The 26,743-nt window shown below is 42.5% G+C and overlaps 1 protein-coding gene across 3 annotated transcripts; it reads right to left on the bottom strand.

Moving 5' to 3' along the window:
• rb1cc1 (RB1-inducible coiled-coil 1) lies at positions 1–23,639 on the bottom strand. Of its 3 annotated transcripts, none has more exons than XM_076295265.1 (24): positions 23,264–23,639; positions 21,659–21,744; positions 21,354–21,471; positions 20,906–21,032; positions 18,956–19,126; positions 18,559–18,761; positions 17,952–18,378; positions 16,944–17,114; positions 14,730–14,914; positions 13,951–14,137; positions 13,351–13,432; positions 13,161–13,225; positions 12,880–12,983; positions 12,541–12,691; positions 10,409–12,291; positions 9,581–9,782; positions 9,003–9,111; positions 8,618–8,909; positions 7,717–7,771; positions 7,341–7,388; positions 2,831–2,889; positions 2,599–2,726; positions 1,426–1,496; positions 1–1,117 (listed from the first exon to the last, which is right to left on the bottom strand). In XM_076295265.1, exons 3-24 carry the CDS (start codon positions 21,422–21,424, stop codon positions 1,040–1,042), a joined length of 4,869 nt encoding a protein of 1,622 aa, XP_076151380.1. In that variant the 5' UTR covers positions 21,425–21,471; positions 21,659–21,744; positions 23,264–23,639; the 3' UTR covers positions 1–1,039. The 3 variants fall into 3 exon arrangements, with proteins under 3 accessions (XP_076151380.1, XP_076151381.1, XP_076151382.1); XM_076295266.1 differs by having other exon boundaries at positions 1,426–1,493; XM_076295267.1 differs by having other exon boundaries at positions 12,541–12,667.
• Positions 23,640–26,743: the final 3,104 nt, after the last annotated feature.

Raw genomic sequence — 26,743 nt, 5'->3', positions numbered from 1 at the left:
TTGAAGTTTATGGGATTTATTTTCAAATGTTAGAAAGTGAATGGAGCACCACTGGCAATAAGCACACTCTGGTGTGGAACTGTGCTGCTGTAAGCACCTTCCGCTTAGAATGCGTTTGGATCAAACCTTTATTGTTTGAAAACTCTAAATTCTTTTACAATACAGTCATTTTCTCTTTTGTTACGCATGTGATTTGATGAGTAATGTACAATGGCATGTTCAATCCAGTAATAACACACAGCCACAAACATTAAATACATCCTTTCTACATGTCAATGTTCTCTAATAGTGGGAAGTAATGTGCCGTCATCACTAGCTTTTTTCCTTCTTTTCAACAGCACTGTTTCTTCCCTTTTGTATCAACAAAAGCATTAGTTGTTTGCTTTCTCTTTTCTGAAAGTGCATTTGAGGGATTGTGTTGACCACTGCGCAAGGCAGCTTGTCCGGCAAAACAAAGTACAATTTTAATTTAATTATCGACAGAGGGTCATACTGTGAGTAACAAACAGCATATAACCTATATTTCCCACCAAGACACATATCAGGATAAGTAAATTAAAGAAAATATAATATCTATATGCATGCCATGAACATTCCTCCATAGACATTTATAATAAATGTATACTTTCAGAACCTTACAAAGTAATTAGGCTGATTATGATACAGTATTTTCCACAAATATGGACATATGCGAATAATGATGTGAACTAATATATAACATCCAAATACTTTTAGTTAATTGTACAGACAGGTATGATGGCTTTTTGGCCAATATGTGTAGGGCATGCCCTGGTAAAGTTATTTGGTCCACAATTTACAAATCGTCCGGATTAAAAAAAAAAAAGAGATCGAGAGAGGGAAATACGGGGTCTTGCAATTGAGAGCAAAAACTCTCATGATTATGACGATGTCTTTCCAGGTGCTGATTTCTTTTCCTTCGCTGATGAGAATCATAAATGATGCAAAACTGTTTTTTTTTGTCTTGTTTTTGTTTTCAATGTAGGCATTATAAACATATACAATATCTCACAACTTGATACTACACTTTCTTGTTCCATGGCACTGCTTTCACTCTGTAGAATTTGGTGCCGAGAGGAACTTTGAACCGATTCTGAGCCTAAAAGAGAAGGACAATGTGGCTTGTTAAAATAAGCTTTCAGACCTAAATCAAGCTAAAAAATTAAATAATACATGCAGAATCACAGAAAATTTCAGAACATTCTTGGACATAAACCAAGAAACAATTCCAACTGAAATAATTCTTGAATTTTAAAATATTTTACAAATATTTCAGAAACTTTTAAACACTGTATCAACAAAAGTCCTTTTTTTTATGTGCAGGTTTGTTTGGCTTACACAATAATTTGTGACTGCAATGCATATGCTGAGTGCACAGCATTAAGTGTATAAGTAGCCATACTTTACCTTCTTTGCTTGACAGTACTCCTTTTCCATAACTTTTCCAAGGACCCAAGGTCTTCTGGAGGCACCCACTGCTGTGACAAAGCTACAATCAAAAATTGCTCTACTTGCACCCACAGAAAGCATAAAAACAAACCAAGTGAATAAACACCATTTCCCCTTTCTCACTTGTTACACAAATGTTTAAGAGCAGTTAAGAATGCTAAGTGAGTAATTTCAAATGAAAGGACAGCAAACGTTCCAAATGTGTTTCAGCATATTGCATCAGATCGTGACTAAAGGACCTCCAGGATGTGTTCTGTAAGTATTCCTTGGAACACGTCCTCTATGGCACAATTTAAACTCCCTTCCCACCAAAGAAAAAATAAAATAAAGCCTGGACTGGGGCTAATTCGGCTTTTCCATACGCAGATGATATGTCTTATTCTCGCTGAATTGACTTTGTACATAAAGCAGACAACCATGTAGACATGACAAGAGTGCCCAGGAGCTGGTGAGGTCTCTTCCTGTGACCTCAGCAAACAGCACCGCTCCCTTACGTGGGTAACAAGTGCGAGCTCTGACAGACACTTTTGCTTCCATGCTGGAAGATCACAACATTGAACATGTTGATTGATTGCAATGCTGAAAATAGATCATATCGCGAATGGCAACATGTGACAACCCCAGCAAGTTAACGCTCTCCTGATGTCTCCTCTAGAGTGTTCATTCTCCCATTTTTAAAGCGGTCATTTTTATTTATTTCCTTTATTTTTCCTCACTCTTTTCAACAGTTAAAAAGTACTAAAGATAAAAAAGAAAAATACAGAGGGAGTCCAGACCTCCCTTTATTGCAAGTTCCAAGTTATGTTCCACTAGTTGACCCTGGAGCTTTGATTCACAAGTGCTCCTTCAAGTACAAAGCTTTTTATATAGAAAAAGCTTTTGGAATCAAAGAATTCTATATGACGTGTATGATCCACTATGATGGTGGGGAGGATGGTGTATTTCCATCATGTGGCAATTTGAGCCCCTGGTTCTCTCGGTGGACATGACCAGCATCCTTCACCGGAGGTTACGTTATTAACTAAACACTTGAGAAAGAGAGACAGAGAAAGAAAGAGAGAGAGAGAGAAAGAAAGAAAGAAAGAAAGAAAGAAAGAAAGAGAAAGAAAGAAAGCGAGAAAAAAAACAAACCTGGTTTGAGGTCCAGTGCATTGAGGGACTCTGAGTGGAGGAAGTAGAGCGTCGGACCCACGGTAAAGAGGACGTAGTTGTCATGGCGCTCGTCCAAGATGATCAGCACCAAGTCTCCTACCTGGAAACTAGAAAAATGAATTGATGGTAAATTAAGTGTGTGAATGATCATACCCCTATCTATGATATTCAGCACAACAAAAGATAAGATCATAAGCCCCAGAATGCTTACTCTCGAATAGCAATCTTCTCTGAATGTCTTGAAGACACTGACGACATGCTCTGAGACATCTGAAATAAAGACAAAATATTTATGTAACAAGGTCAACAGCCATAACACAATGCTTAAACTCTAGTTTACAGACAAGGTCAGGAGTAGCTTTTGAGTAAACATGAGGATGGTTTCACATGAGCACAGACTTAACCATGATGAACAGGCCGCAACTGGGCTTGACAGCTCTGCCATCTAGTGGCAAATACTATACTAACATAGTCCAGCACACATCCAGGGGACCGTTTCCCAAAAGCATAGTTGCTAACTATGATAGCAACTACCTTGGTAGCTAACTATGATAGCAACTGCCTTGGTAGCTAACTATGATAGCAACTACCTTGGTAGTGTCATTGCCAAATGTGAGTCCGTAAATTTGAGTTACGCATGCACAAACACTTAGGCTTCATATATTCCCATATCACGTTTTTTTTTTAAAAAAAGAGCATATTTGTTAGCTCTTACTAAAAATGTGACCGAAATACAACCGAATATCAACACCGTATTTCTGTATCGTTAACGTAAGCTATCTGTAACGTGTGACTCAAATACTGTCAACTCAGATTTGGCAGTGACTCTACCACGGGAAGATGCATCGTAGTTAGCCACTATGCTTTTGGGGATACGCACCCCTGGCAGGCTTACAAGTGCACTGTTGCCGTGCAACAGGATGCAGGGTTATATGTTACAAATGATTTATGGCTTATCAGAGAGATCCATGATGCAGTGGCAATGCCTCCATTTCATTGTGCAAGTCCACATCTACATGTGCTGCCCGTTTTCCCCTTCTTGGTAATATTTTTCACACATGATGCTTAAGTGCGAGACAAATCTCTATACTATACTATGCAGGTTTTAAACAACACTAAAGAACCTTGAGAAATATATTGCATGTCCGTTGCCAGATGTGTGGATAATATGAGGACACTATGTGCATTTACAGAACAGCCACTTGTCCCCTCTCCTCTGGTGTTTGAATGACATGCTCTAGCTGTGGACTATGCTGCTTCCCTGCTCTCTTCATAGGTCATAATCTTCTCCCATGACAACCAATAAAGTTGGAGAATACAAAGCAAGGGAAGTGAGACCATTGCTCTTTACAAAATCTCTCCAGATTTTCTTTGCAAATATTCAGGTTTTTCTTGACAGTCCATGATAGGGCCTTTGGAGTAAAAACAGCCCACTTCATCACAGACACTCCACCATAATTATCAGTAGGCATGGGGTTCTTTTAGTATAGTCATTCTTGTATTTATGCCAAAGCCAAGAAAAAAATTCAATTTTCCTTTCATTGACAATAGACCATGATTTCATACAAAGTCACTGTAGCATTCAGTAACTCCTGCCATTTACGTTGGTAATGAAATGACAGGCAAGGTATTTACCTGGCATGCCCTATAAATAATCTATTAGCACAAAGGTCACTTTTGAAGATTTATTTGGAGACTTGGTGACCCCAAAAAGATACCTTTTTTCTGTATCTCTACCATCCTCCTCCCTGTGTCTGGGGACAAGATAAACATGGGTCTTTGTCCAAGCAAGTTTGGCACATTTCCAGTTGATGGGAACCTTTTCATTACTGTAAAGTTCCTAGTTTTTTTAGACATTCCCTGACTTACAAAGGTCAAAACACTTTCCTTTTATTTGAATTTAGCTTATTCTCTTGTCTTCTTATGAATGACTAGGGGATTTGACCTCTGTATCACTACCTATCACTTTCTTGAATTTCCCCTGGGGATCAATATAGTAAGTATCTATCTATCTATCTATGTGAAAAGGGAAGTCATGGATTACAGCTGGAAGTTCACAGACACTCTGATTAACTTAAAGAAGTTAAATATAAATGGAAAAAAGCTCCTGTTAAATTTAGTGCCAAGGTTTTGTATGGATGCCAATAATTGTGGCACGTGCGTTTTTGGTTCAAATATTTATATAATTTTTTTTTCTCAAAATGAAGTTGCTTCCCTTCAAGGCTGAATTTTTCCTCATTGTTTTCATTGTAAGATTACGATAAATCACTAAAAATTATTTTTTAAATACCTGTTTTACAATATTACCAGTGGTGCCAATAGATGTGGAGGGCGCTGTATTTACAGATTTGTAGTCTTATCAACTGAAATTTCATCCAACACATATAAATGTGAAATGTGTTTACCGGTATATATAAAAGTGTTTATATTGATGATGTTTTCCACTGGTGCCTGGGTTTGGGCCTGCTAGGACTAATGCAAATTAGGGATGCACGATATATCGGCGGCCGATATATTATTAGCCGATAAGTGAAAAAATGAAAATATTATTATCGGTCCGATAACAGAATTCTGGCCGATAATTTGCGCCGATATTTTTTAAAGTCCTAATATAGGCCTACGTAAGGTCCGTCTGGCTACACTGAGCTAGCCTACTTGAGCTTGGTTGGCTATACTTTTTCCTCAATATAATGTCAGCGGTGTGAATGTATTTCACCACTCTAACAAAATCTGTGGATATGCGTTCATTTGGGAATCTGTGCATCTCAAAATCCTCTCGTGAATGATCCGCCATTTAACGGAGCTCAGCCCTATCTAGAGCCGTCTTGTGCTGGTGTGTTTGCACTTTACCGTGCTGGTCGGGGAAACAAATAAACAAACTCGTTAGTGGGACGAGTACATAAGTAGGCCTAGTTCTAAGTTGTGTTTTAGTATTATATTTGCATTACTTTAGCTTGGGTTTTGTATTATTACCTAGAAATATGCTAACCATTTGTGCTTCAGTTCCAGACAGGTCATCATAATAAGTTATTAAAACCTTCGAGGCGAACGCCTTTCATTTCTGCTGCAGCAGGTTGTGCGCAACAGAGTAGACGGACATAAGATACAGTCTGAGGAGTTGCAGCTTTATTCAGTTACCCGCAGTTGAAACTAAACCTAAGTTTCCCTCACAAACTCTGATTTGGTTGCTATACTGTAGCTTATTCCAAGCTGAGCCGTTTATGAGTGTTTATTCCTAAATGAAAACGATTCAAACTCTCTAGCCACTCTAGCATTTCACTGACGTCAGGTTCACTTAAAGGAGCCACACATACTGTAGGGCTAGGCTACTGTTATGTTGTTGACTGCCGTACTATTGAGGACTATTATGAGTTCTGTCCATCATTTGGTGGTAGGTAAAATTACTGCAATAAAATTATGCTTATTAAATGCTTTCCCCAAATCACTTTTCACAATTTTTTTTCAAGAGTAGCCTAATATTATCGGTTATCGTATCGGTATCGGCCACAACAAACCAATAAATATCGGTTATCGTTATCGGCCCTAAAATTCCATATCGGTGCATCTCTAATGCAAATTATCCTGGGTCATTTCTGAGGAAATCGAACCACTCACTTTTGAGAGCAAAATAAATTACTACATAATCTGAAGTGCCAATCTAAAGTGTCTTTTAATACTAAAAGCTGGTCAAATTGAGATGGTGCTTAAAGACAGACACTACTTGGATGGATTTATTTTCATTTTACTTCTCCTGTGCTGATTGTGGGTTTTGCACCTACTGAATTCCCAGCATATTTGTTTCTCATGCTATGTGATTAACACACAACAAAGGAGCTCAGCTCATCAGAAAGCTCACCTGCGTCTCACATGGTTCTACTGTAAATAAACTGGCAACTGCTGCTCTCATTAGCAGATTAAACCTATCTGAGGAGAAATGGTCCACGGGGGAACCTAATTGAATTACATGAAACGGCCTTGTGTACTAATTAACTGCCATTGATAACTCTGTGCTTTCCCTCTCTGGCGACAAGCAATTTGCTATTCCTACCTTGAGGGTCTTCTTAAGATAATTCTCTTTTGAAGAAGACATTAAACCAGTAATGACAGAGCAGAGCTTAGAGAGAGCTGGGCTTGCTATACCTTTGGTAAGGCTTTGTTTGTAAAACGCTACCAAGAATCACAGAGGTGTTAAGATATTTAGACTGTTCATAAACAGAGAGATGGATCACTCAGTATGCATGTTGCAATGGGCATGACTTTGTATTAGCTGTCTGTCTGTTAAATCTACACGTGCCAGTATCAGCACACGGTGAAAGTGGTAGGCAGCAGGTGACAGATCTAACTGGTGGTTTAGCTTTAGCCTGCTACAGTACAGTGCCAGGGGGCGCTATCAAGGTGCTCCAGTAAAGCAACAGAATGTGTTTCCTTCTAGAACCTTCAAATTGTTTTCAATAGTACACTGGCTTATAATAGTAAGTCTGTCATTGCCACTGCACATCTTCAGGGCCTGGTGTTGCACAACGCAACTTTGATGCACCACGCAGGAAAGCAGGTGACCCTTTTCATCACTTTTGACACACTGGTCAGCCATTGTAAAATGACGACATAGGGCAACCGAGTAACCGATGTTGAAAAAACGTCAGCAAGGCATACATTCTAACATTGTGTTAAAGTGTGCTGCAATGAGGTTTGCTGTGAGGAGATCAAACGTGTGTGTTTACCAGTCTCTGACTCAGCCTCTTGTTCTCTTCCTCCTTCATGTGCAAAGTCTGACAAGACAGATAAAAAACACCTTCAAGGACTGCTGAGGTATTACATAATAATTATTAATCATTACAGAGATCATGGCAAGACACAAGACAATACAAATATGGGCCACATAACAGATAACATTGTAAAACTAGTCTTGTAAGATGACTTTATACAATCACTGATTAAAAAAAAAAACAATCCATGAAATGCACCTTAACCTAAACAATATCTACTGTATCAACTGCCAGTCTTACTTGTAATACTAGTTTGAACTGGGAAAAATGAAACAGAATATTTGTTGCAAGATAATTCCGTGACCCCAGTATTCACTGGTTTTCAGCTTACCCGTTCTAATATGAGGATCCGTTGCTTCTCCTCTGACAGTAGCAATGGATTATCACTGAAACAGAAAAACCTGAAGTCATTCACAAGAGCAGTCATGCCCCTAACAGAACACAATGTGATGTGAAGGCCAAATTACTCACACCGTGATATCCTCGCCTGTCTGTCTATCCCTCTTTCTGTCTGTCATTTGGTCTCTCCAACTGGTCGACAATCTGTCCATCCTAATTTCAGAACGTTTAGGGCACCCCTCAACTAACCTGCCTGGTGGTGTCTGACCGTACGCTGAGCCTCATCTGAAACAGGGCCTGGCGCGCATGCTTACTAAAAACACCTGAATCTGAAATCCATCTGTTTAAAGGCTGCACAGGTGCATTCTAAGGCTCACTCTGAGAGTTTATCAATGGCTGCTTCAACTGTTATTTTATAATAGTTGCTTCAATGGTTATTTTGGAATATTTGGGATGAACATTTTGATATGATTTTATGATATTAAGTGGGAATACTGTTGACATTTTAAACAATGAAGGTTGAACATTACTGTGATAAATAAAGGTTTCAAACAGATGTACCTTGATAGAATTATATTGCATTCTGATATACATTTAAAAAAGTTTTTGGAAGTGCTTGAGTTTTGGATTTTGCTTTCGAATGTCATTCTTTGACTGGCCATTTCCTAGCATTGTACCTCATTGGTAAATCATTATACAGCATATACAGTAGGTAAGCGCCATAAATTCACCATGCATCAAGATTAAAAACTGGTATTTTATTTCTCGTTCATTCAAGGTTCCAGCCTTCCTTGCCTCCCTCCAACACTCACAAATAGAGGGGAGAGGGGAGGAATTTCTGGTAGGCAGTGAGGTGGAGTGAGGTGGGGTGGGGCGGGATGTGCTTTGCTTACTGTGTGGCCATCATGCTAGCATCCACGGCAGAGTCCACCCTGTCGTCGTCTCGGAGACAGGCGACCGAGGCCAGCCTCTCTGGGTCGGGTTCCTGGAGGACGAGGGGCATCTCTCCGCCCACGGCACCGGCGGGTTCCACAGGACTCTGGCTGGAGGAGGCCGCGGCCACGACGGGGCTGAAGAAGGCCGAGGAGACGAGCAAGCCGCTGCGCAGTCGGTTCAGCTCCTCCTCCAGGTGCTTCTTCTCCTGCAGCACGGAGGCGCGGTCCTCCGATAGCGTCTCGATCAGGCCTGCCAGCAGCACAGCAAAGCGGTCAGCGCCACAGGATAGGGAGAACATTTCCCCACCTCTCCTCATGTCACCGCTGTAAACATTTCACTGACCTTTGTCTTTCTCCTGCTGCTGGGTGACTTTCCGGAGCTTCTCCGTCAGCTCGTTGATGATCTGTTCTTTCTTCAGTTTCTCACGCGTCAGAACAGTGTTGAAATTTGTCTGAGGAGAGACGCACAAATGATCACCTCTGAACTGCTGGTTTATGCACAATAAAGAACCTTGACCTTGACCTCCATCTACTGGAGCTCTAAATGCAAGTGCTACACCATGCAACCTTTGAATGTTCAGGCATTCAGTGTTAAAACACAGTGAGGTCCAGCGAAAGCATTTTCTAGCACCATCTCTTTGAGCGCTTTCTGACAATTTAAATCTGAATATTGCATTTTATCTTTTGATTTTGTAAACTGGCTGCACAATAAATCTGAATATTGTATTTTATCTTTTAATTTTGTAAACTGGCTGCACAATAAATCTGAATATTGTATTTTATCTTCTGATTTTGTAAACTGGCTGGCACAATTTGCGTAAGACTGTGAAAGGAGTCAATTTGCTTAAGACTCTGACAGCAGCAGTGGTGTTTCCCTTCCCCTAACCCCCCCCCCCCCCCCCCCCCCCGGCTTGAGCCCACCTGCTGTTCTGCGATGAGCGAGGTCTTCAGGTTCTGCATCTCCTCGTTCTTGCGGTACTCGAGCTGCTCCAGTCTGGCCAGCAGGTCTGCATTCTCCTCCCTCAGCTTCTCGTGGAGCTGCTCCTGCAGACCCGTGTCCAGAGACACTGCTGCTCCCGTCAGCTCTCTGCTGCCCTCCGATGGCTCCTCTGAGAATGACACCCTGGGAGAACAAGAAACAGGCCATGGAACCATCAGACAAAAAAAAAAAAAAAACAACAAGAATGATTAGTGTATGACATACACAGAAAGAGAACAAAAAATGGTGAGATATAACTCCCTGATAAAAAATGACATTGTGTTATGTTGACACTGTGGCATTTAGCTGACTGACTTTTGACATAATGTGAAAATTATGCATTCATGTGTACACACACACAGCCTAAGCATGCCTATGTCTACGCACAAATGAGGCACAATGGGCCTTTACACAAACAGAAGTGGGCATTCATATTAAAAGTGAGTCATTTACAAGATCTTTTCATCCAAAGCAGCTTACAGCGTACTTGTTTGCCCTGCAATTGTCCATTCATGCATGTCAAAACAGCTGAGACAGAAGTACAGTCTGTATTAACAGATAACTTACGGTTATCTTCTTCACTGCAACTTCTCAGGCTAATATTGGCACTCATTATCCATACCTAATACTCTCTGTAAGAATACTTGTGTGATCCTATATAGTCTCCAGTGTGTTATATACCCATCTGTTCACCAGCACAGCGAGTATGCACTCCTCAGCCTTTCCTTTTTAATCACATCTGAAATAAGACTCTTCCGATGGTTACTGACCTGTCAGAGGATTGTCTCTCTTGGAGCTGGTTTTCAAGTACTTGTATTTTTTCTAACAGTCTCTTCTCCAGCTCCTCCTTCTGGAGTTCAAAGTCTCTTAAGGCATCGGCCAGTGCCGCCCTGACGGCCTCGGCCCTCTCCTCCGTCTCCTGCCGCTGCCCACGCTCGCACCGCTCGGCCAGGAGCGCGTTCTCCGCCTGCAGGTCGCCGAGCTGCGCCTCCAGCTGCCGCTCCCGCTCCTCGGCGTCCGCCCTGAGCGCCTCGGCCTGTTCGTCCCGCTCATCCCGCAGCGCCTGGGCCCGGAGGTCGGCCTCGCGCCGGGCCTCGTCAGCCGCCTGCCGCAGGGCGGTCAGCTCCTCCTCGTGGCGCTCCACCAGCTCCGAGATGCAGTGGTCCTTCTCGCGGCGCAGGAGAGCGCGCAGCTCGGCCAGGCCCAGCTCTTGCTCCTCGTTGCGCTTCTGCAGTCGCCGCTCCAGCTCCTCGGTCTGCCGCTGCAGCTCCCTGGCCTGCGCCTCCACGCGCGCCTCCAGCTCCTCCTCGCGTCGGGCACGCGCCTCCTCGCCCTGGAGCCGCGCATCCTCCGTCTCGGCCTCCTTGAGCGCCATCTCCACCTCCAGCTTGCAGCGGGCGTCGGCCAGCTCCTGCACGCGCTCCTCCAGTTCCCGGAGGCGCTCTGCCCGCTCCTCCAGCTGCCGGCCGTGAAGCTCCTGCTGGCCCTGCAGCGCGGCCCGGTGCTCCTGGGCCAGGCGCTCCACAGCGTCCCGGTGCTCCTGCCGCTCGGCCTCCAGGGCGGTGCCGTGCCGCTGGCCCAGGGCCTCCTCCAGCTCCCGCAAGTGCTCCCGCTCTGCCTCCTGCATCTCCTGGCGCGCCTCCTCCCGCCAGTGATCTGCGTCCTGCTGAAGAGCTTTCAGCTGGCCGGCCAGCTCATCTCGGGAGGACCGGGCCGCTTTGATCTCCTCAGCCCGCTCCGAGAGCTGGCGCTCTAGCTCCTGGAGGCTCTGCTGGTGGGAGGCGCGGAGCTCCTCAGATGCCCGCTCCCGATCTCCCTCCAGCTGGGCGATCTCCTTCTCCTTGCGCTCCATGCGGCCCTCCAGCTCCAGCATGGCCCGCTGGACGTCGCGCACGATGCCGCGGTTGGCCTCCAGCTCCTCGGTGAGAGCCTGCACCTGCCGTTCGTGCTCGTGCCTCAGGTCGTCCAGCTCGCTGCGGTGGCTCTCGCGGACCTCCTCCTCGTGGCACAGCCGCAGGCGGCTGACCGCCTCACGCACCTCCACCGTCACCGTCTTGAGGGCGAAGCTGAAGTCCCGCTGCTCGCGGGCAACCAGGCCGCGGAAGTGGTGCAGGTCGTCCCGGACGCTCCGCAGGCCGCTCTGGGACTCCTCGGCCGCCGCCCGGTAACGGTCAGTGCACAGGCGCAGAGCGGCCATCCGCGAGTTCTCCCGCTCCAGCGTGGTGGTGTCCAGAATGCGCTTGCTGTCGATGGCGTTGATGACCGACGAGTAGAGCGACTCCACCATCATGTCGGGGCTGGTGGGGTCGCTGATGGGGTTGGGCGACGACAGGTTCTCCTCGATCACAAACTCGTTCACCGCCGACATGAAGTCCGACTCGGGGCTCTCGGCCAGGGAGTCCAGGTCCAGGGAGCCTTGCTGCAGGACGGGGTCCATGCTGGGGTGCCCGATGGTCTCGAAGTCAAAGGTGTGGGCGTCGATGCTGTCGGGGGACAGGTCTTCGAGGGGTGCAGGGACGGGGAGGGCCTGGCAGGTGGGGGGTGGGATGGTGAGGGAGGATAGTGATTTGGAGGAGGTAGGCGTCGTCCCTGTTGTGCTTTCTGACCGGGGGAACTGTGACGATGACCTCTGACCACTCTGACTGCAGGAAGCCTGAGAGGGGGAGATATTTATGAGGAAAGATTTATGAGGAAATAGAACCTTAGATTCTTACTTGGAGTGCTATGCTATCCCATTTTAATTGCTTTCAGAGTCTTAGCTTTCTACTGCAACAGGCTCAGAACTGCTACTATCCGTTGTGAAGTGCCAGTCTCTACAGTGTACTGTCTTCTGGATGGATGGAATAACACATGTATCTGCTATTCTCCCGAAATAAATAAAAAAGTAAGTTGCACTCCTCACCCTTTGTTCGCTTAGTAAGTCAGTGATGGTTTGAGACATCTCATCTACACTTTGCGCAGCCTGGACCAACTGATGAAGCATCTGAACATGCTGATTCAAAGGCTCAAAGTCGCAAAGTGTAGGAACCCTGGAGGGAGGAACAGGAGCAAGTCTAAGACAAGATTGGAGATGGTTTAGATGAAGTGTTTAGGTGTTGTGAGGAAACCTCTGAAGTTTTGCAATGTTTTGATTGTTCTGAATGTGATGACAATTTCTTTATAGACAAACAGCAGTTTAAAAACCTTCATCAGACTGCAGCCTGCAAAAACATATTAAGGGAATCAAAATGCTGTGTCCTACCTGAGGAAAGGCTGAACCTCGACAGGACAGCAAGACTTTAGATACTGCAGGTCCTCAAGAGAGATGTCTGGAAGCTCAAAGTCAAACTTGCGAGGCTTTCGAGTCTGAATATCAAGGAGTAAAAAATCACAGTTTAAGCAGGTCATTGATTTGTCGTTACAAGACTATTGTACCTATTGACATGCACATATGTAAATGTGCATCAGCATTTGTACACTTACACATGTACTGTAGGCATGTATTATCTTAATAACAACAATAATAATAATAATAATACTCACGCAAAAAGACAACGGAGGCCATGAATCAAGTCCCCGAAACAAACGATTTCTAAGAAATGACTTCCCTGGGAAATAAATCACAGCAAATGTAAAAAAATAGAAAACAAAGCTACATCATGTTATGAATCATGGCAGTTTTAAGACAATAAACCAGGCATGAAGTGACAAGAGAATGAAATGGAGCACTTACTGAATAACTTCCCAAAGGTTTCCCTTTTGGCTTTCTCAGCTTCATAGAATCGTTTCCCATCCTTCACAAGTGCATTGGCCCACTGGGAGGGGGAGAAGAATACAAAAATGACTTTAAGTAAAACTCACATTAACAAGTAACTACACCTAAAAACACCAGTGACCACAGACTAATGGCCAATGGCAGCTTTAAAATTCACTGTAAATCATTCAAAATTGGTCTGAATTCTGAATTCTATGATGACCTTTATGTTCCATAGATTATCCGTGACTGGAGTTGTTAGAGGTGAGATCATTTTAATGGACTATTTCCCTAGCCATATAATGGTGCCTATTTAATGAGCTTTGTTTAAATCTTCCATCATCACCTCTCTCAAACACAGGACTCCTGTTCAAAATTCAAACCGACCTGACAGAATGATAAAACAAAACATGCACGGGCACAGAAAAACATGGGTGTGCTTTAAAAGCTGAAGTAAATAGTGCCACTGAAATCACAAGTAACAACACAAAATATAAAGGGCAAGAGGAAGTCTTTTTTAAAAACTCGAAGGCTTAGGTATTGCCTTGGAGATCGTGTTTTATCTCTCTGGCCACTGACCGCTCTGTAGTGTCTGATGAACATCTTCCTCCTGACCACCTCCACCACGGCCAGGCAGTACATCTGGGGGACGGTGCTGAGCGCGTCCACCACGCGCACTCTCTCCAGCAGCTCAGTCAACAGCCTCAACAGCGCCTGAAGCTTCTCCCCGTCCTGGTCCGCGTGCAGCATCACGTAGCAGCACCACCTACCACACACAACCAAACACACACGGGGGCACCGAGTTCAGTAAGGCAAAACGCTACAGGTGAAACAGTTAGCAGGTTGCAACATGACACTGGTGTCTGAGCATCTGTGACACTGGTGAGGCTGCTGTAGGCCAGCTGACACTGTGGTCTGAACAGCATGGCAATACATGACTAACACGGCTATTAGCATGAGCTAACATGGCTATTAGCTCAGTTTTCAAGAAATTACTATGAGTTCCATTGTATGTGGTTATGTGACGGAAAGATAAAGACATTTTGTTTCCATCAGCTACCCAGGATATGCACTTACTGTATATGCAGTTCTGTGTTTCGGGTGGGAATATCGTAACAAAGAGAGAAAACCTTTCACAACATGACAATGTTAGCTATATTTCCTCTTGTGTTAGCACATTTCTAGCAGTGCCAATAAGACTCTAGGTTTGGTTCGCAGAGTTCATAGCTTTTAGATAACCAGCTCATTAGTTTAGACTAAAACTCCATAGCGCTGCTTTAATGCTACACAACACCAAAACTTTCAACACCACTGAAGTGCATCACACATCCATGGACTGATCTGAGTGGGGAACCTACTTAAGACGGACTTGTAAGTTGTTAGCGAGTTCCTGTTTGGCAGTGGTGCACTTCTGTTTGATATCCAGCAGCTTCCTGTGGTTGGTCAGCATGATCATTAGCTGGTTTGCATGACTCAGACACAGGTCAGGCAGCACAGAGGTGTCCTTCAGGTTTTCAGCCCTCTTCTGATTGGCCAGAAATCCCTGGGGGGAGGGAGGAAGATAACTTTGATGACCATTCTGAGAAGACACCAGTGTCCACTGACAGGAGTGAAGTAAAGCAGGTGACAGCTGTAAGTGACTTGACCTGAGTGCTGTAAGTCAATACCTGATGTTTGAGCCACATGTCAGGTCTCTAAACACACATTTAACATTCGACTACCATAGCACCAGAGACGTTTAACTTTAGAATCTTTGATAGAACTGTAATAACTTTTGTAATTGTACTTCCTGTAATGTGTTTAGAGCTGGGAGGGAGAAATTTGTCCCAATAGCTTTCCAGATACTTATTCCCAGATACCATCTGGCACAAGCCAAACACAGCGTCCAGTAGCTTGTAGAAATCGGAGGCAGAACACGTGCACACACCACAGCAAGTGTGCCTATGTAAGTGAGTTGCCTGATAATTACAGGTAGTAAGATATACTTTTCACAAGTGAATAATTTATACTTGTCTTCCACTTCTGAATGTACCTGTCTGACCATGATTTTACTGCTGGTACTGCCATGGATTGACAATCAAGTACAGCTTTCTCGCAATGTTACAGCAAACTACATTATATGGCAATATTCAGTATTCCGTTTATGTTGCATGGACTTAACTAGTCAAAGGGCTATTTCATAAAAGCTAGGTATTGGATTTACCCAGGCTATATTGGCTGAATTTAGCCTTGACTAGGTTTCACCAAAACAATGGTATATAAGATAACAGCCAGGCTTGGTTAATTCTAGTGTGAATTCTGGTGCCTTAGTGGTTCAGCCAGCTTCTTTGCAGTGTATTTTGCTTTATCTTTACTAGCTCACTAAAAACCAAAGCAGTCTAGAAGAAGAACTTACATATGTGCATTCAGTTTGTCTACTTCCACTGTTTTACACAAACAACGGTGTTTTAACTTAAATACTTCGCTTCCTTGTTATTCTCCAGCAAAATCTGTTGTTCGACAGTTTGAGTAAGTCTATTTCTGTGTCTTTTTTATTCCAATCGTGAAATCTGAGGAAAAGGAAAGCCATGCACATCTATCCTGAATTACTTCCACCTATCTTGACCTAGCCACATCTACTCATTCAGGCTCAGCATTCATAAAATGTGTTGAGCTAGGATACCCAAACAATGGCAGGTCAAGCCTACCTTTTTCTCTCATATTGGATTTCTTAATTTCAATTTCAATTTAATTTCACTTATAGAGCGCCAAACATTACAAGTCTCATGGCCCTTTACAGAGTGTTAAAACATTTAGAGTGAGCCCATGAGTAACAGGGGCGAGGAAAAACTCCCTAGAATTGGAGATACATATAGTTAATTCTTAATTCTGCTTATGCTGTTAGGCAGCACTCTGAGTCAATGCAGCTACATATGGATGGTAAGCTATTGGAGATGTGAATATTCACTGGTCTCACAATTCGATTTGATTACGATTATCATGTCAATGCTTAAAGGGCAAATGTCAGGTTAACATTTTTTTTTTAATTATTACTGTTAATGCACCACGACAGCATTTCAAAACACAAATGAGTGATGACATCATAAAAGGGAGTCCAAGAAAGTACTATGTAAATATATACTGTATGAAAATATGGAGAGTTTTGAGGCAGAGGACATTCAAAAAAGTATTTTGTATTAATCTTAATTACAAATTTAACCTGACAACCTTATAGTAGTTTCTTCCCTTTTAAGATGTCATCACTCAGTTGCGTTTTGAAATGTGATCTTGACAGAAATGGCTGTAAATGTTGTCATAGTGCATTTAGAGTAATGATTTCAAAAATATCTTCACTGATTTATCTACATATTAACTAAGACTAATTAAAAATTACATTTGCCATTCAATATTGTGTAGTCTCTTGCATTACAAATAGGCTATAACTTGCATTGCTTTCACATTAAATTAAAGTAGGTGCACAATATAAATTCCCTTGTAAAACTATGATGATGACTTTTTTAGACTTGAGTGAAGAACTGTTAAGAGTGACAGAAACAGGGGGTGGGGGTCTTTTGGAGAGTACATTTCCTTACCTGAGCAAGTTCCTTCTGTTCATTGACTAACTTTTTACAGCTTGCAATCATTTGGTCAAGGGCATACAGTCTGTCCTCCAGTCCCTTGATGGCCTTCATGTTCTGATTATCAAGTTTGGCAATGGTGTCCCGGCAATCTCCTAAGAATGGCTGAATGATACGTGGGTCCAACTGTAGAGTTAAAACACACACACACACACTCGTCAAGTTGATACTGGGGTGGCTTAAGTATTTGAGGTGATGGTTAGACTTACAAAACCTTGACAAGGAAAGTATGCAATACTGCTCTACTTTTCATGGCATTCTCCAGTATGATATGGGCCAACCCCATTTCTGAGGCGAGTTTCAGTGAAGATATCTGCAGGTGAATGATAAGGCTTGGGCTGCAGCTCAGCATGGCCTCTGAAAAGGTTCTGGGGCATTTAAAGGTAAACTATTCACGCAAGTGAAAGGGAAATTGAAATTTCAATTCCACAGGCTGGTTTGGTAAATACTTGTTCCATTGATAACACAAAGTCACTAACACAGTCTACTATTCATATCAAACAGGAGTCTGCTTAAATTAGCCTTGACAGCTTAGCTACAACTCTTTCAGAACTGCGGTTTGCTGCCATTACCCCTGAAAGATCATCTGCATCTCAAACATTTGCATAACCTCCACACTTAAACTGTCCTCTCTCAAAGATCTGACAAAAATTTAAATAATGTCCTTGACGAAAAGAGGATTACTGTTTCTCCATTGTTCACTGTTTAGGGGTCAAAATAAACACCTTCCTTTGTTACAGTCATCATATGATAAAACACAAAATAACTGTAAAAAAAAAACTTAACTTCAGACAATCAGCATATGAACAGACTTTAGCAGAAAGTATAGACCAGACCTTATAGAAAATGTCCAGCCATAATTTAAGTAATTTCCTTATACTAATATTAATATAATAACCATAATAACACTAGAAACTGGTGTGCAGTTCATCCATGATGGAACCAGAAAAGGAAGGCTCTTACCCTGTTGATGGAATCGAAGCACTTCCGCACCACGGACTCTACGTCATTAGGTCGGTCCTGGACGTTGATCCAGTCCAGAAGGGTGACATTAAAGGAGATCCCTGTGCAGGCTGCCTTTTCGGGCGAATCCGCCTCCTGCAGTGCTGCCTTCAGCTCACTGCTGTCAGTCATATTGCCATCGCCGCGGGGGGCGTCAGCCGCCTGAAGAGAAGCTCCGCCCATGGCGCCGAAGGCAGGGGGCAGTTCGTGGCTCTTCCTAAGTGTGTCAGCAGCGCTGGGCGTGACCGACTGGGCCGAGCGATCCTCATCCTCCTCGTCGGGCCTCTGCACGGGAGAGCTGGACTTCTCCAGGCTCTCGCGGTAGCTGTGGCGGGTCAAGCACTCCAGCAGAGGAATCTTGGCCATGACTGATACAGCCGTCCCCAGTCTACAGACCATACAAATTTAAGGTAAGATTCTTCAATGGTTTCATATCACGTCATCATGGCATCATGTCAAATATTCCCAGATACTGTCCAAACTATGTGTGTGGGTGGAGGGGGATGGGGGTAGATTGTCACTAAGGTGGCATGAATATATTCTAGGGAAAATACTGGGAGTCACTTACTTGGTAAGTTTTATTTTGATGTCCTCAAAGTCTTGCTGATAGTTAATGTAGGCTGAGTCAAACTTCAATAGTAGTTTTTGATAGGACAGCGTACAGTCATCCAGGTTGGCCATAATGGCAGCCCAGCCTTGGTGTTGCAGATGTTCATCATGAACCAGGCGCTCACAGAAGGAGCAAAGTTTCTTGGCAACTTCATACATTTCCTGTTAAAAACAGAGCAACATCAAAATATTCTAAGCTGTCAGTGAAACGAGAATGTTTGAATAAACAAATCAAAACAAATCATAGCCATTAGGTGGCTTTGGTAGATTAACATAGTTTACTAAAGGTCTACGTGTTATAACGTCCCTACACATTTAAAAAGATGGATGGTCAGATGGTCAGAGAAAGAGCTCACCACTGCGAGTTGTGTTCGTGAGGCAACGGTGTGAAAGACTGCTGGCATCATAAGGGACTCCTCCACTTTCAGCTCCATTTCGTTCTCAATAGAGAAGGTTGTCTTGGGAATGGTGGGGGCACGGTCACATAAAATCATCTCCTTATTGAACAGGAATATGGGGTTGGTATCCTGTCAAGAATAAAAAGAGTGTTATAAAAAAGCTTATTAGACACAACATAGAAAATGTGTATTTAAATGTCTTGAATATTACTTAACTTATGTCAGGCATTGACTAACAAAATCAAACCATTTCCAAAAGTGCTTCAGAGTAATGACAAGTAAATGGTGACAGGTAAATCACTAGCATCTTTAACAAGTGGACATATCAGCTACTGGTCTGATTGGTACTGTTCACCCTCATTCATACAGATGCAGTCACTGGGGTCTTAACGTGCAATATGTACAAAAAATGTGCTACGGACACATTATCCAGAACAGTGATAACCTGATCTTGAACACGGCACATTTCGATTTCCCTATGAATGAGATAACTATGCCAGTGTCTACTCTCGTGTATTCCATATAGCTGTGAGCTGAGGTAATGGCCACCAACTGCTAAGCAGGCTCCCAGTGGAGGTTAATGCCAAGCATCTGGCTAGGAACCCCGATTATCTCCAGAGGGACAGAGCAAACACCACTGCCATCTGGATAGCCTCCAGTGTATCAAACTCAAACACTGTCACTTTAGCTTCTTTTTGAATTCTACGCCATGAATGTCTAGGAAGAATGTAGCTTACCTGACACTGATGGCAATACAAAATAATAGTATTAACAAGTATATCATTTCCAATCATAATGTGAGTAATACATTTAGGCTTCTGCTTCAACAAAAAATAATTATTCAACTAATTGCACTTTCAAATATAAAGGACCATTCTCCAGTTTGACTGAGGCTCATTGAATCATTTGATTAGCGAAAGCATAAAAACATGCCCAACAAATCACCTCAGATGTTTGAGGCACAAAATGCTATATATCATTCTAAACATGCCTATATTATGCCTTATGTGTGCGGCCAGAGTAGAAACAGGACGCCCTCAGTAGAAACAGGACAAATAAAAAAAAAAAAAATCCAGAGGAACTAATGAGACACAGCTAGCCAATTATCATCAGTGGGTATATTATTTGTCTCTAATAAACAGCATTACTTTTGCAGAGCATGAAAAGCTAGGCATCATCTTTTGACAGTTTGAAAACAAAAGTTCAAGTAGAGGCTTCAACATCCTGACTAGCAGTAAATCAATCTGATATTTCATGCTGAGGGACAAAACTATTTTATTTCAGCATGCCTTGTTCTGCCACCACAGCAATATGGGGTGAAATAACCTTCATCATTGTTCTGGAATAGAAGCTAAATTATTTAGAATAACCTGAATGATCTGCAAAATACCAGCTGCACATTCCTGGTGCTAGATTACTGTCTTTCAGTAGGTCTGTTTGTCTACCTTCACGGCATTCTTCGGTGATGGTTATTTATGGGTCGAAAACAGCTGCAGATACATGCCTAAACTCATCATTAATGACCATAGTAAGGCGACAGCTATTGGCTGCATCAGGCATATTCACATCTAAAATACATAATAGGGAACATAGGAGTTGCATTTTATTATTTTAAAGAATGAAAATGATTGGAGTAATTGTGACTGCAATTAATGCCCTACCGCAGACACTTGCTAACATATTCTGACTACACTTTATGTAAGCCAGAAAACCAAACCCGAAATACAGTCTCCATTAACAATTAAATTAACTTTCCATGTCTCAAAGCACCATCGACAACAACCAAATTAAACAGGCAGTAGCAGTCCCTGTTCCCTTATTCAGACAAAACAGACAAGCACAACTCTGGATGAGATTATCCAGGATCCTTGAGATGGAACAAAACACAGCCTTATTGTAAGCACTCACAGTGCCGGCACTGTAGCTGCAGACCCGTCGATCTGCAACCATGCACTCCCCTCCATTGACCACCAGGACCTGGTGCTGAGTTGCAATCTTGTATTTAACCTGGATGGCATGTTTGAGATCAGCCACCCTGCAAAGACATAAACACATAAAGTTCAGATTTTTGATTACTGAAATTCTGTAACAAGAGAGATCTAGAGAGACATGTGGACTGACAGAACAATTAATAGGCACTAGCTGCTTTGACCCAAACAGCAGAAAACCATTTCCTTGGAATGTATAGTGCTGGTATATCTGGTAAAGGGCAAGACATGACATCCTCTAATCTTATACCTGTGCATTATAAACATACAACAGATAATGACAAAGATGTAGAAAGAGCACTGTGAATTAAATGCTTAAGCTGAATTATTCACCTCCCTCCCTACTGGTACCCAATAAAAAAACTTACGTTTGGACGGCAAGTTCAGTATCAAAAGTAAGTGTGCTTCCATTGTTGACTTGGAACACATACAACTTCATGTTGAATTTTCCAAAACTGTAGTTCTGCCTTCCTGGTTCATTTAGTCCTATGGAGTAGGGAAACACATGCTTAGGCACATAAGGAAAAGTCAAATAATAAGAACCACAGTCAATGCTAATTACACATTTTGTTAACCACTGTTTGTCAATATCCTTTTACAAAGTTTCTCCAACTCAGTGGCCTATGGCAGTATTGTTCATATAAATTAACTGTTTGATGTAACTGAACCCCACCTAGACTTGCTGCCAATGTAGTCTTGACACCAATAGCAGACCACAGTTGAACATCAAATGTCAGTTGTTAAAATCACTCTGCATTTCTGAGGAGAAAATGGCATTGTTACTAACTCACTTTCATTTGTGTTTCAAAGGTTTTTACATTTCTACGGGAGATGTCACCGAGTTGCAACTTTAGTTTATTAAATATTACACAATTTCAAGACATTGTTGTCAGGTGATTACTACTTTGGGTGTTACAGTAACATAAATAGGCCATGGTCTAGCTAAACTGTGACTGGCACCACTGAAACAGTTCAAGGCGTCGTCTGGCTCGATCTGACAGGCAACCACACCTAACACTCATAACTACGTGCTTCATTCGGCAATAGCAGAGGACATGTACATCTAATAACACACAGTTATGTATAAGACAACAACAGAATATTCAGGCTGAGTCATGTTGGGAGCTAGCCAGCTAGCAAATGTAGCAAGCTATGATAGCTGAGTTAGCCACGGCACAGCTAGCTACATGCTTTGTAAACATACCGTGGACGGCAGCCAACCAGCCGTTTTTACCTCGGGATAAAAAATAAAACAGACTAGTCACTACAGGCTTGCTTATGTACGTTGAAGCTTGGATACTTTCTTCATGTGGATGCAATTTAGGCTCTACATTTTCCCTCACATTAATATTAGTCAAGGGTTGTCAAGAAAAGAACGAAAGAACCGTATCGAAATGAGGTTCTAAGCTGATGTTTGACCATGTAGTCCAGACCTATGGTTGCGCCTGTTAAAGCAAAATTGTGAAGTACAGGGCCTCGCTTTCACGGGCTAGCTAGTCAATTTACAACGGGCAAAGATACAGTAATTTTAGCGTTAACGTTAGCGGTCAGTGTGATGGATTGCATCATGTGCAACACCTGGGCAGTCTAACGTTACACCTACATAGCCAACAGGACAAAGCTTATAAGTAGCTGTTTATGCCCGATTAATCTGGTATTACTGACGACAACGGTGTGTGTGATGCCTTAATGTCACGCCTTTGTTTAGGTGCCCTGTCTAGATGGGGCCCAGACGCATCCCATACGTTTAACTAATTAGCCAGTTAGCACTTAGCTATCATATCCATTCTAGCATAACGCAAGACAGCTGGTGTAACGTTAACATTAGCTAGTAGGACAACTAGCTAGCGAATGACATGATACGCAAGTAACATTTTAATACTTGTAAGTTATTAATCAAATATAAATCCGACTCCAGTCCATATCCACCAAAAGTTGGAGATACGAGTTAAAGCAAAAGCCGACTAAGCTAACATATGTGCTAACCTTAAAAAAATAATAAATAAAAAAACAATCAGCTAGCAACAGAGCAGCTGCTGGACGTCAATAACGTTACCGCTAACTTACTGCACAATATCTGTCAGAATACTAGGTCTAGCAAAGGAGGGTAACCATTCGCAAGCTAGCTAGGTAACAGTTACGCTACCACTAGATACATTTTACTCCGCTTTCTGGAGGACTAATGGAGTTGATCTGACGGGTCAATCACATATAACGTTACAATATTTTACATCACGACCATGCACAATTGACTACGGAAAATTTGAGTCGCTCTTACCTTCGCTTGATAAATCGCATCCTCTCCTTTAGCGAGCTAGCATAACTTCATATAGCCTCTGATATAGCTTACTGGTAGAGTTCAGATAGCTAGCTACCGTTATGCATAAAGGCTAGCTAACGTTACCATTACCTCGCATTAGCTGAAAATAGCAACCTTGCTTAATATTTACACTCCTACACCAACATACAGCCTTGATTCAAGGCAGATATGTGTCATTTGTAATACAACTGCTCATATTGTTCTTTGTGTAAATTAATGAATATTCCTGTTGACATCGACCCCTTCCTCTGGAGTTGTGTAACACAAGCTAATGTTATTCCAACAGCAGGCTAACACTGCTGTGTTTTGTTGTTGTCGTCTTCGTCACTGCGCAGCGAGATGCACTGTGGGACAGGGCTAAGGCGCATGACCGCAACATTATGATGGGTGGGTCAGGATTTTTTTTTACTGGTATCTTATTGGTTGTTTCACTATAGCCTAATGACATATTTTTAATGGTTGGTTTGGTTACTGTTCTACTACACATCAAAATTTAGATTTCGTCTGAAAAGTGTATGTCCGCCTACAGACTTATAGCTTACAGTTACAAACACAAACACGGCGAAATATGCTAAGCCCTAACGTTACATTGAGAAACGTTTCGTCTTCACCTTGAATGAAACCTGAAAGTCTACATTTTACTGTTTGTATCGATTCATTTCAGGTTTATGAGCAAACATTTCCAAACCATATGCCATCTACCAAAGCACATTTCATTTCCACGATTCAAATGTTCAGATTTTTAGAGCAAAACTGTACACAAATTCCTTCACATATCACTAGCAGCACTATGTTCTCACTTAAAAGCAATGGCAATCAATAGAGCATCACAGTCCCGCCCACAGCCGATTCCGGAAGTAAGAATTCAATACAATTTCTCCATTGACAATTGGGGTATAAGCCATAAAAACGTAACCATACATGGTAGTGATTCATGCATGGTTTCAGTGGTCTATAAATGTAAATCGTTTGCAAGGTTTAGCCTCTTTTCAACATGACTTAACTTTGGTTTGACTGTGCGAGTTTGTTGGCTGTTATTGAGATATTTTAAAAAAAAGAAAAAAATTGCCGACGAAGACATGACGAGATGAGATTTTTTTTCACGAATAACAGATAATGATAAGCAGACTAGGAATCAGAGGCTGAATCGTATTGAGTCGATAGCTTTATTTTACATGACCTTGATCAGAACAGTAACGTTTTCAGAATGTATTAACAACCTATCAAACATGATGATTTCACGCAGGGTTAGTGACACCTCCGTAGACAGGCTCTGGTGTCACGAACTCCATTTCGGTGAAGACAAACTATGAAACATTGCCGTTGCTATGCAACCTTGACTGGGGGAGTCGCGGCGTCTGAAGCGTGCGTTAGCTTAGTGTTTCTTACTGATATATTTCTACTTTAACGGCACCGACAATCAAAAAACCCAGTGGAAACTAGATGGCAGAAGTGTGTCAATCGGCCCACCATTCTTTTCTACTTCGCCACCTACAGATGTTTTACCGGTATGATATTTCAAAACGCCATGTTATTTCCCATTGACATTCGACGCCCGGAAGTTGGATGGATATGGAAGTTACGGAGGCGGGACTTATTCTGGAGAGGTCTATTAGAATGTCATTAGAATGCTGCTAACATTAGCCTACATGCTGCAACACAGGTATGAAATATATTATGTTTTAGTGACCTTGTTGTTTCTATGAACATGAATTGTTGTTTATAGGAAACATCAACTTAGTCGAGGCATAAAAAGCCCTGTATATCCTCATTAAGTAATTAAACTTTTGAACTAGCTAGCTAGCTGATAGCACAAGCTGGATGCTACCACCGGCAGACACTGCAGTAAAATAGTTAGCAAACCGTCCATGCCCCCGTGAATATTTCACTGTTTCAAGGATGAAATCAATAGTGTCCTAAGGGGTGAAAACCACTTTAAATCGGGTCACATTATTGACTGTTGTATGTCCGAGGGTCAGCTTGTGGGTTTTGTAAGGGCCAGCATGAGGGAAGACCTACAAAGTTGTGTGGTGAGTTTTGCAGGGAGGTTGGTAATGCTAGTTAACATTAGCTAGGCTACCTTCATACTGTACGAGTCATATTATAAATCATTAACCTAGAAATACTTCTTTTAATGAACATTTTGTGTAATAATTCACAGCAAGTTAATAAACTGAATATGGTGGTCCAAGAGCAGACCATGCACCGGTCCATGCATCAGGATGGCAGTCAGATATGAAGCACTGCACAATGTTGCTAACGTTAACGTTAACCGCTTTCACACACACACGATATAAAATACACAATGGTAAATATAACATTCAATACCAAAACTTTATTATTTACACGATTACTCCTAAAATAACTGCTATTAACTGCACATTCACTGTATAAAAATCACTGTTTGGAGGAAAGGGTTTGCGTGCTGTCGCTGGTTGAAAATTGTTCAAATGGCATTTCGTGCCGCGTGGTGGTTTATGGGATGAGTATATAAGTATAAGTATAGTATACTCTTTTGATCCCGTGAGGGAAATTTGGTCTCTGCATTTATCCCAATCTGTGAATTAGTGAAACACACTCAGCACACAGTGAAGTGAAGCACACACTAATCCCGGCGCAGTGAGCTGCCTGCAACAACAGCGGCGCTCGGGGAGCAGTGAGGGGTTAGGTGCCTTGCTCAAGGGCACTTCAGCCGTGCCTACTGGTCGGGGTTCGAACCAGCAACCCTCCGGTTACAAGTCCGAAACGCTAACCAGTAGGCCATGGCTGCCCCAAGCTGAGTATGCCCCATGGCGAAGTAGTTCCTTCGCTCGGAAATGAAAATATGTACACAGTCTTGTACTTTTCATTTTTTTTGGACTTTCTCTTCGTTTTTTCACTCGAAATGATATGTTTATGAGTTACGCCGTAGCTGATTAGCCTAGACATGCTCTAAAACCAAGGGGGCAGGCGAATTCCCGGAAGTAGAAGCATCCATGGAGAAGTGGTTATCAACTATCTGCTAACCCCATAGAACACCCATTCATTTGGGATTTTTTTGAACTCCCATGACTTCATATAACATATATCCTGTGCTGACATTGTAGCTTCTGTATTATCTACATAAACAATAGAAGGCAAAACAGGCTCATACCTCGTAAGTAACATTAAGGTTCCCGTAAGTATAGTTAGCGAGTCCGGTTGTAGGGAAGCTAACGTTTGACGCAATATGACACTATTATGCCTGTCGCACAGTAGGGAGATAACCGTATTGTTTGGATAATAAGCTAAGTCCTACCAGCACGGAAACTCATGAACAAAGCTATGTAGCCTACAATACCATTGTATGTTAAGGTAAAGCATTACATAGAGTAAAGTAAAGTAAACCTAATAAAAAACCGGCACTAACGTTAATAATTTCAGAGGTTTTCGATGGATTGACTGTAGGTCGGAAAAGTG

The sequence above is a fragment of the Alosa pseudoharengus genome, unplaced genomic scaffold (assembly GCF_046254945.1).
Source record: "Alosa pseudoharengus isolate Yale_2024_CS ecotype anadromous, Long Island Sound unplaced genomic scaffold, YU_APseudo_1.1 YU_APseudo_1.1_scf_2, whole genome shotgun sequence".
In the NCBI taxonomy this organism is placed as follows: domain Eukaryota; kingdom Metazoa; phylum Chordata; class Actinopteri; order Clupeiformes; family Clupeidae; genus Alosa; species Alosa pseudoharengus.
The sequence above is the reverse complement of the archived record's forward strand: the minus strand, read 5'-3'. Positions and strand labels throughout refer to the sequence as shown.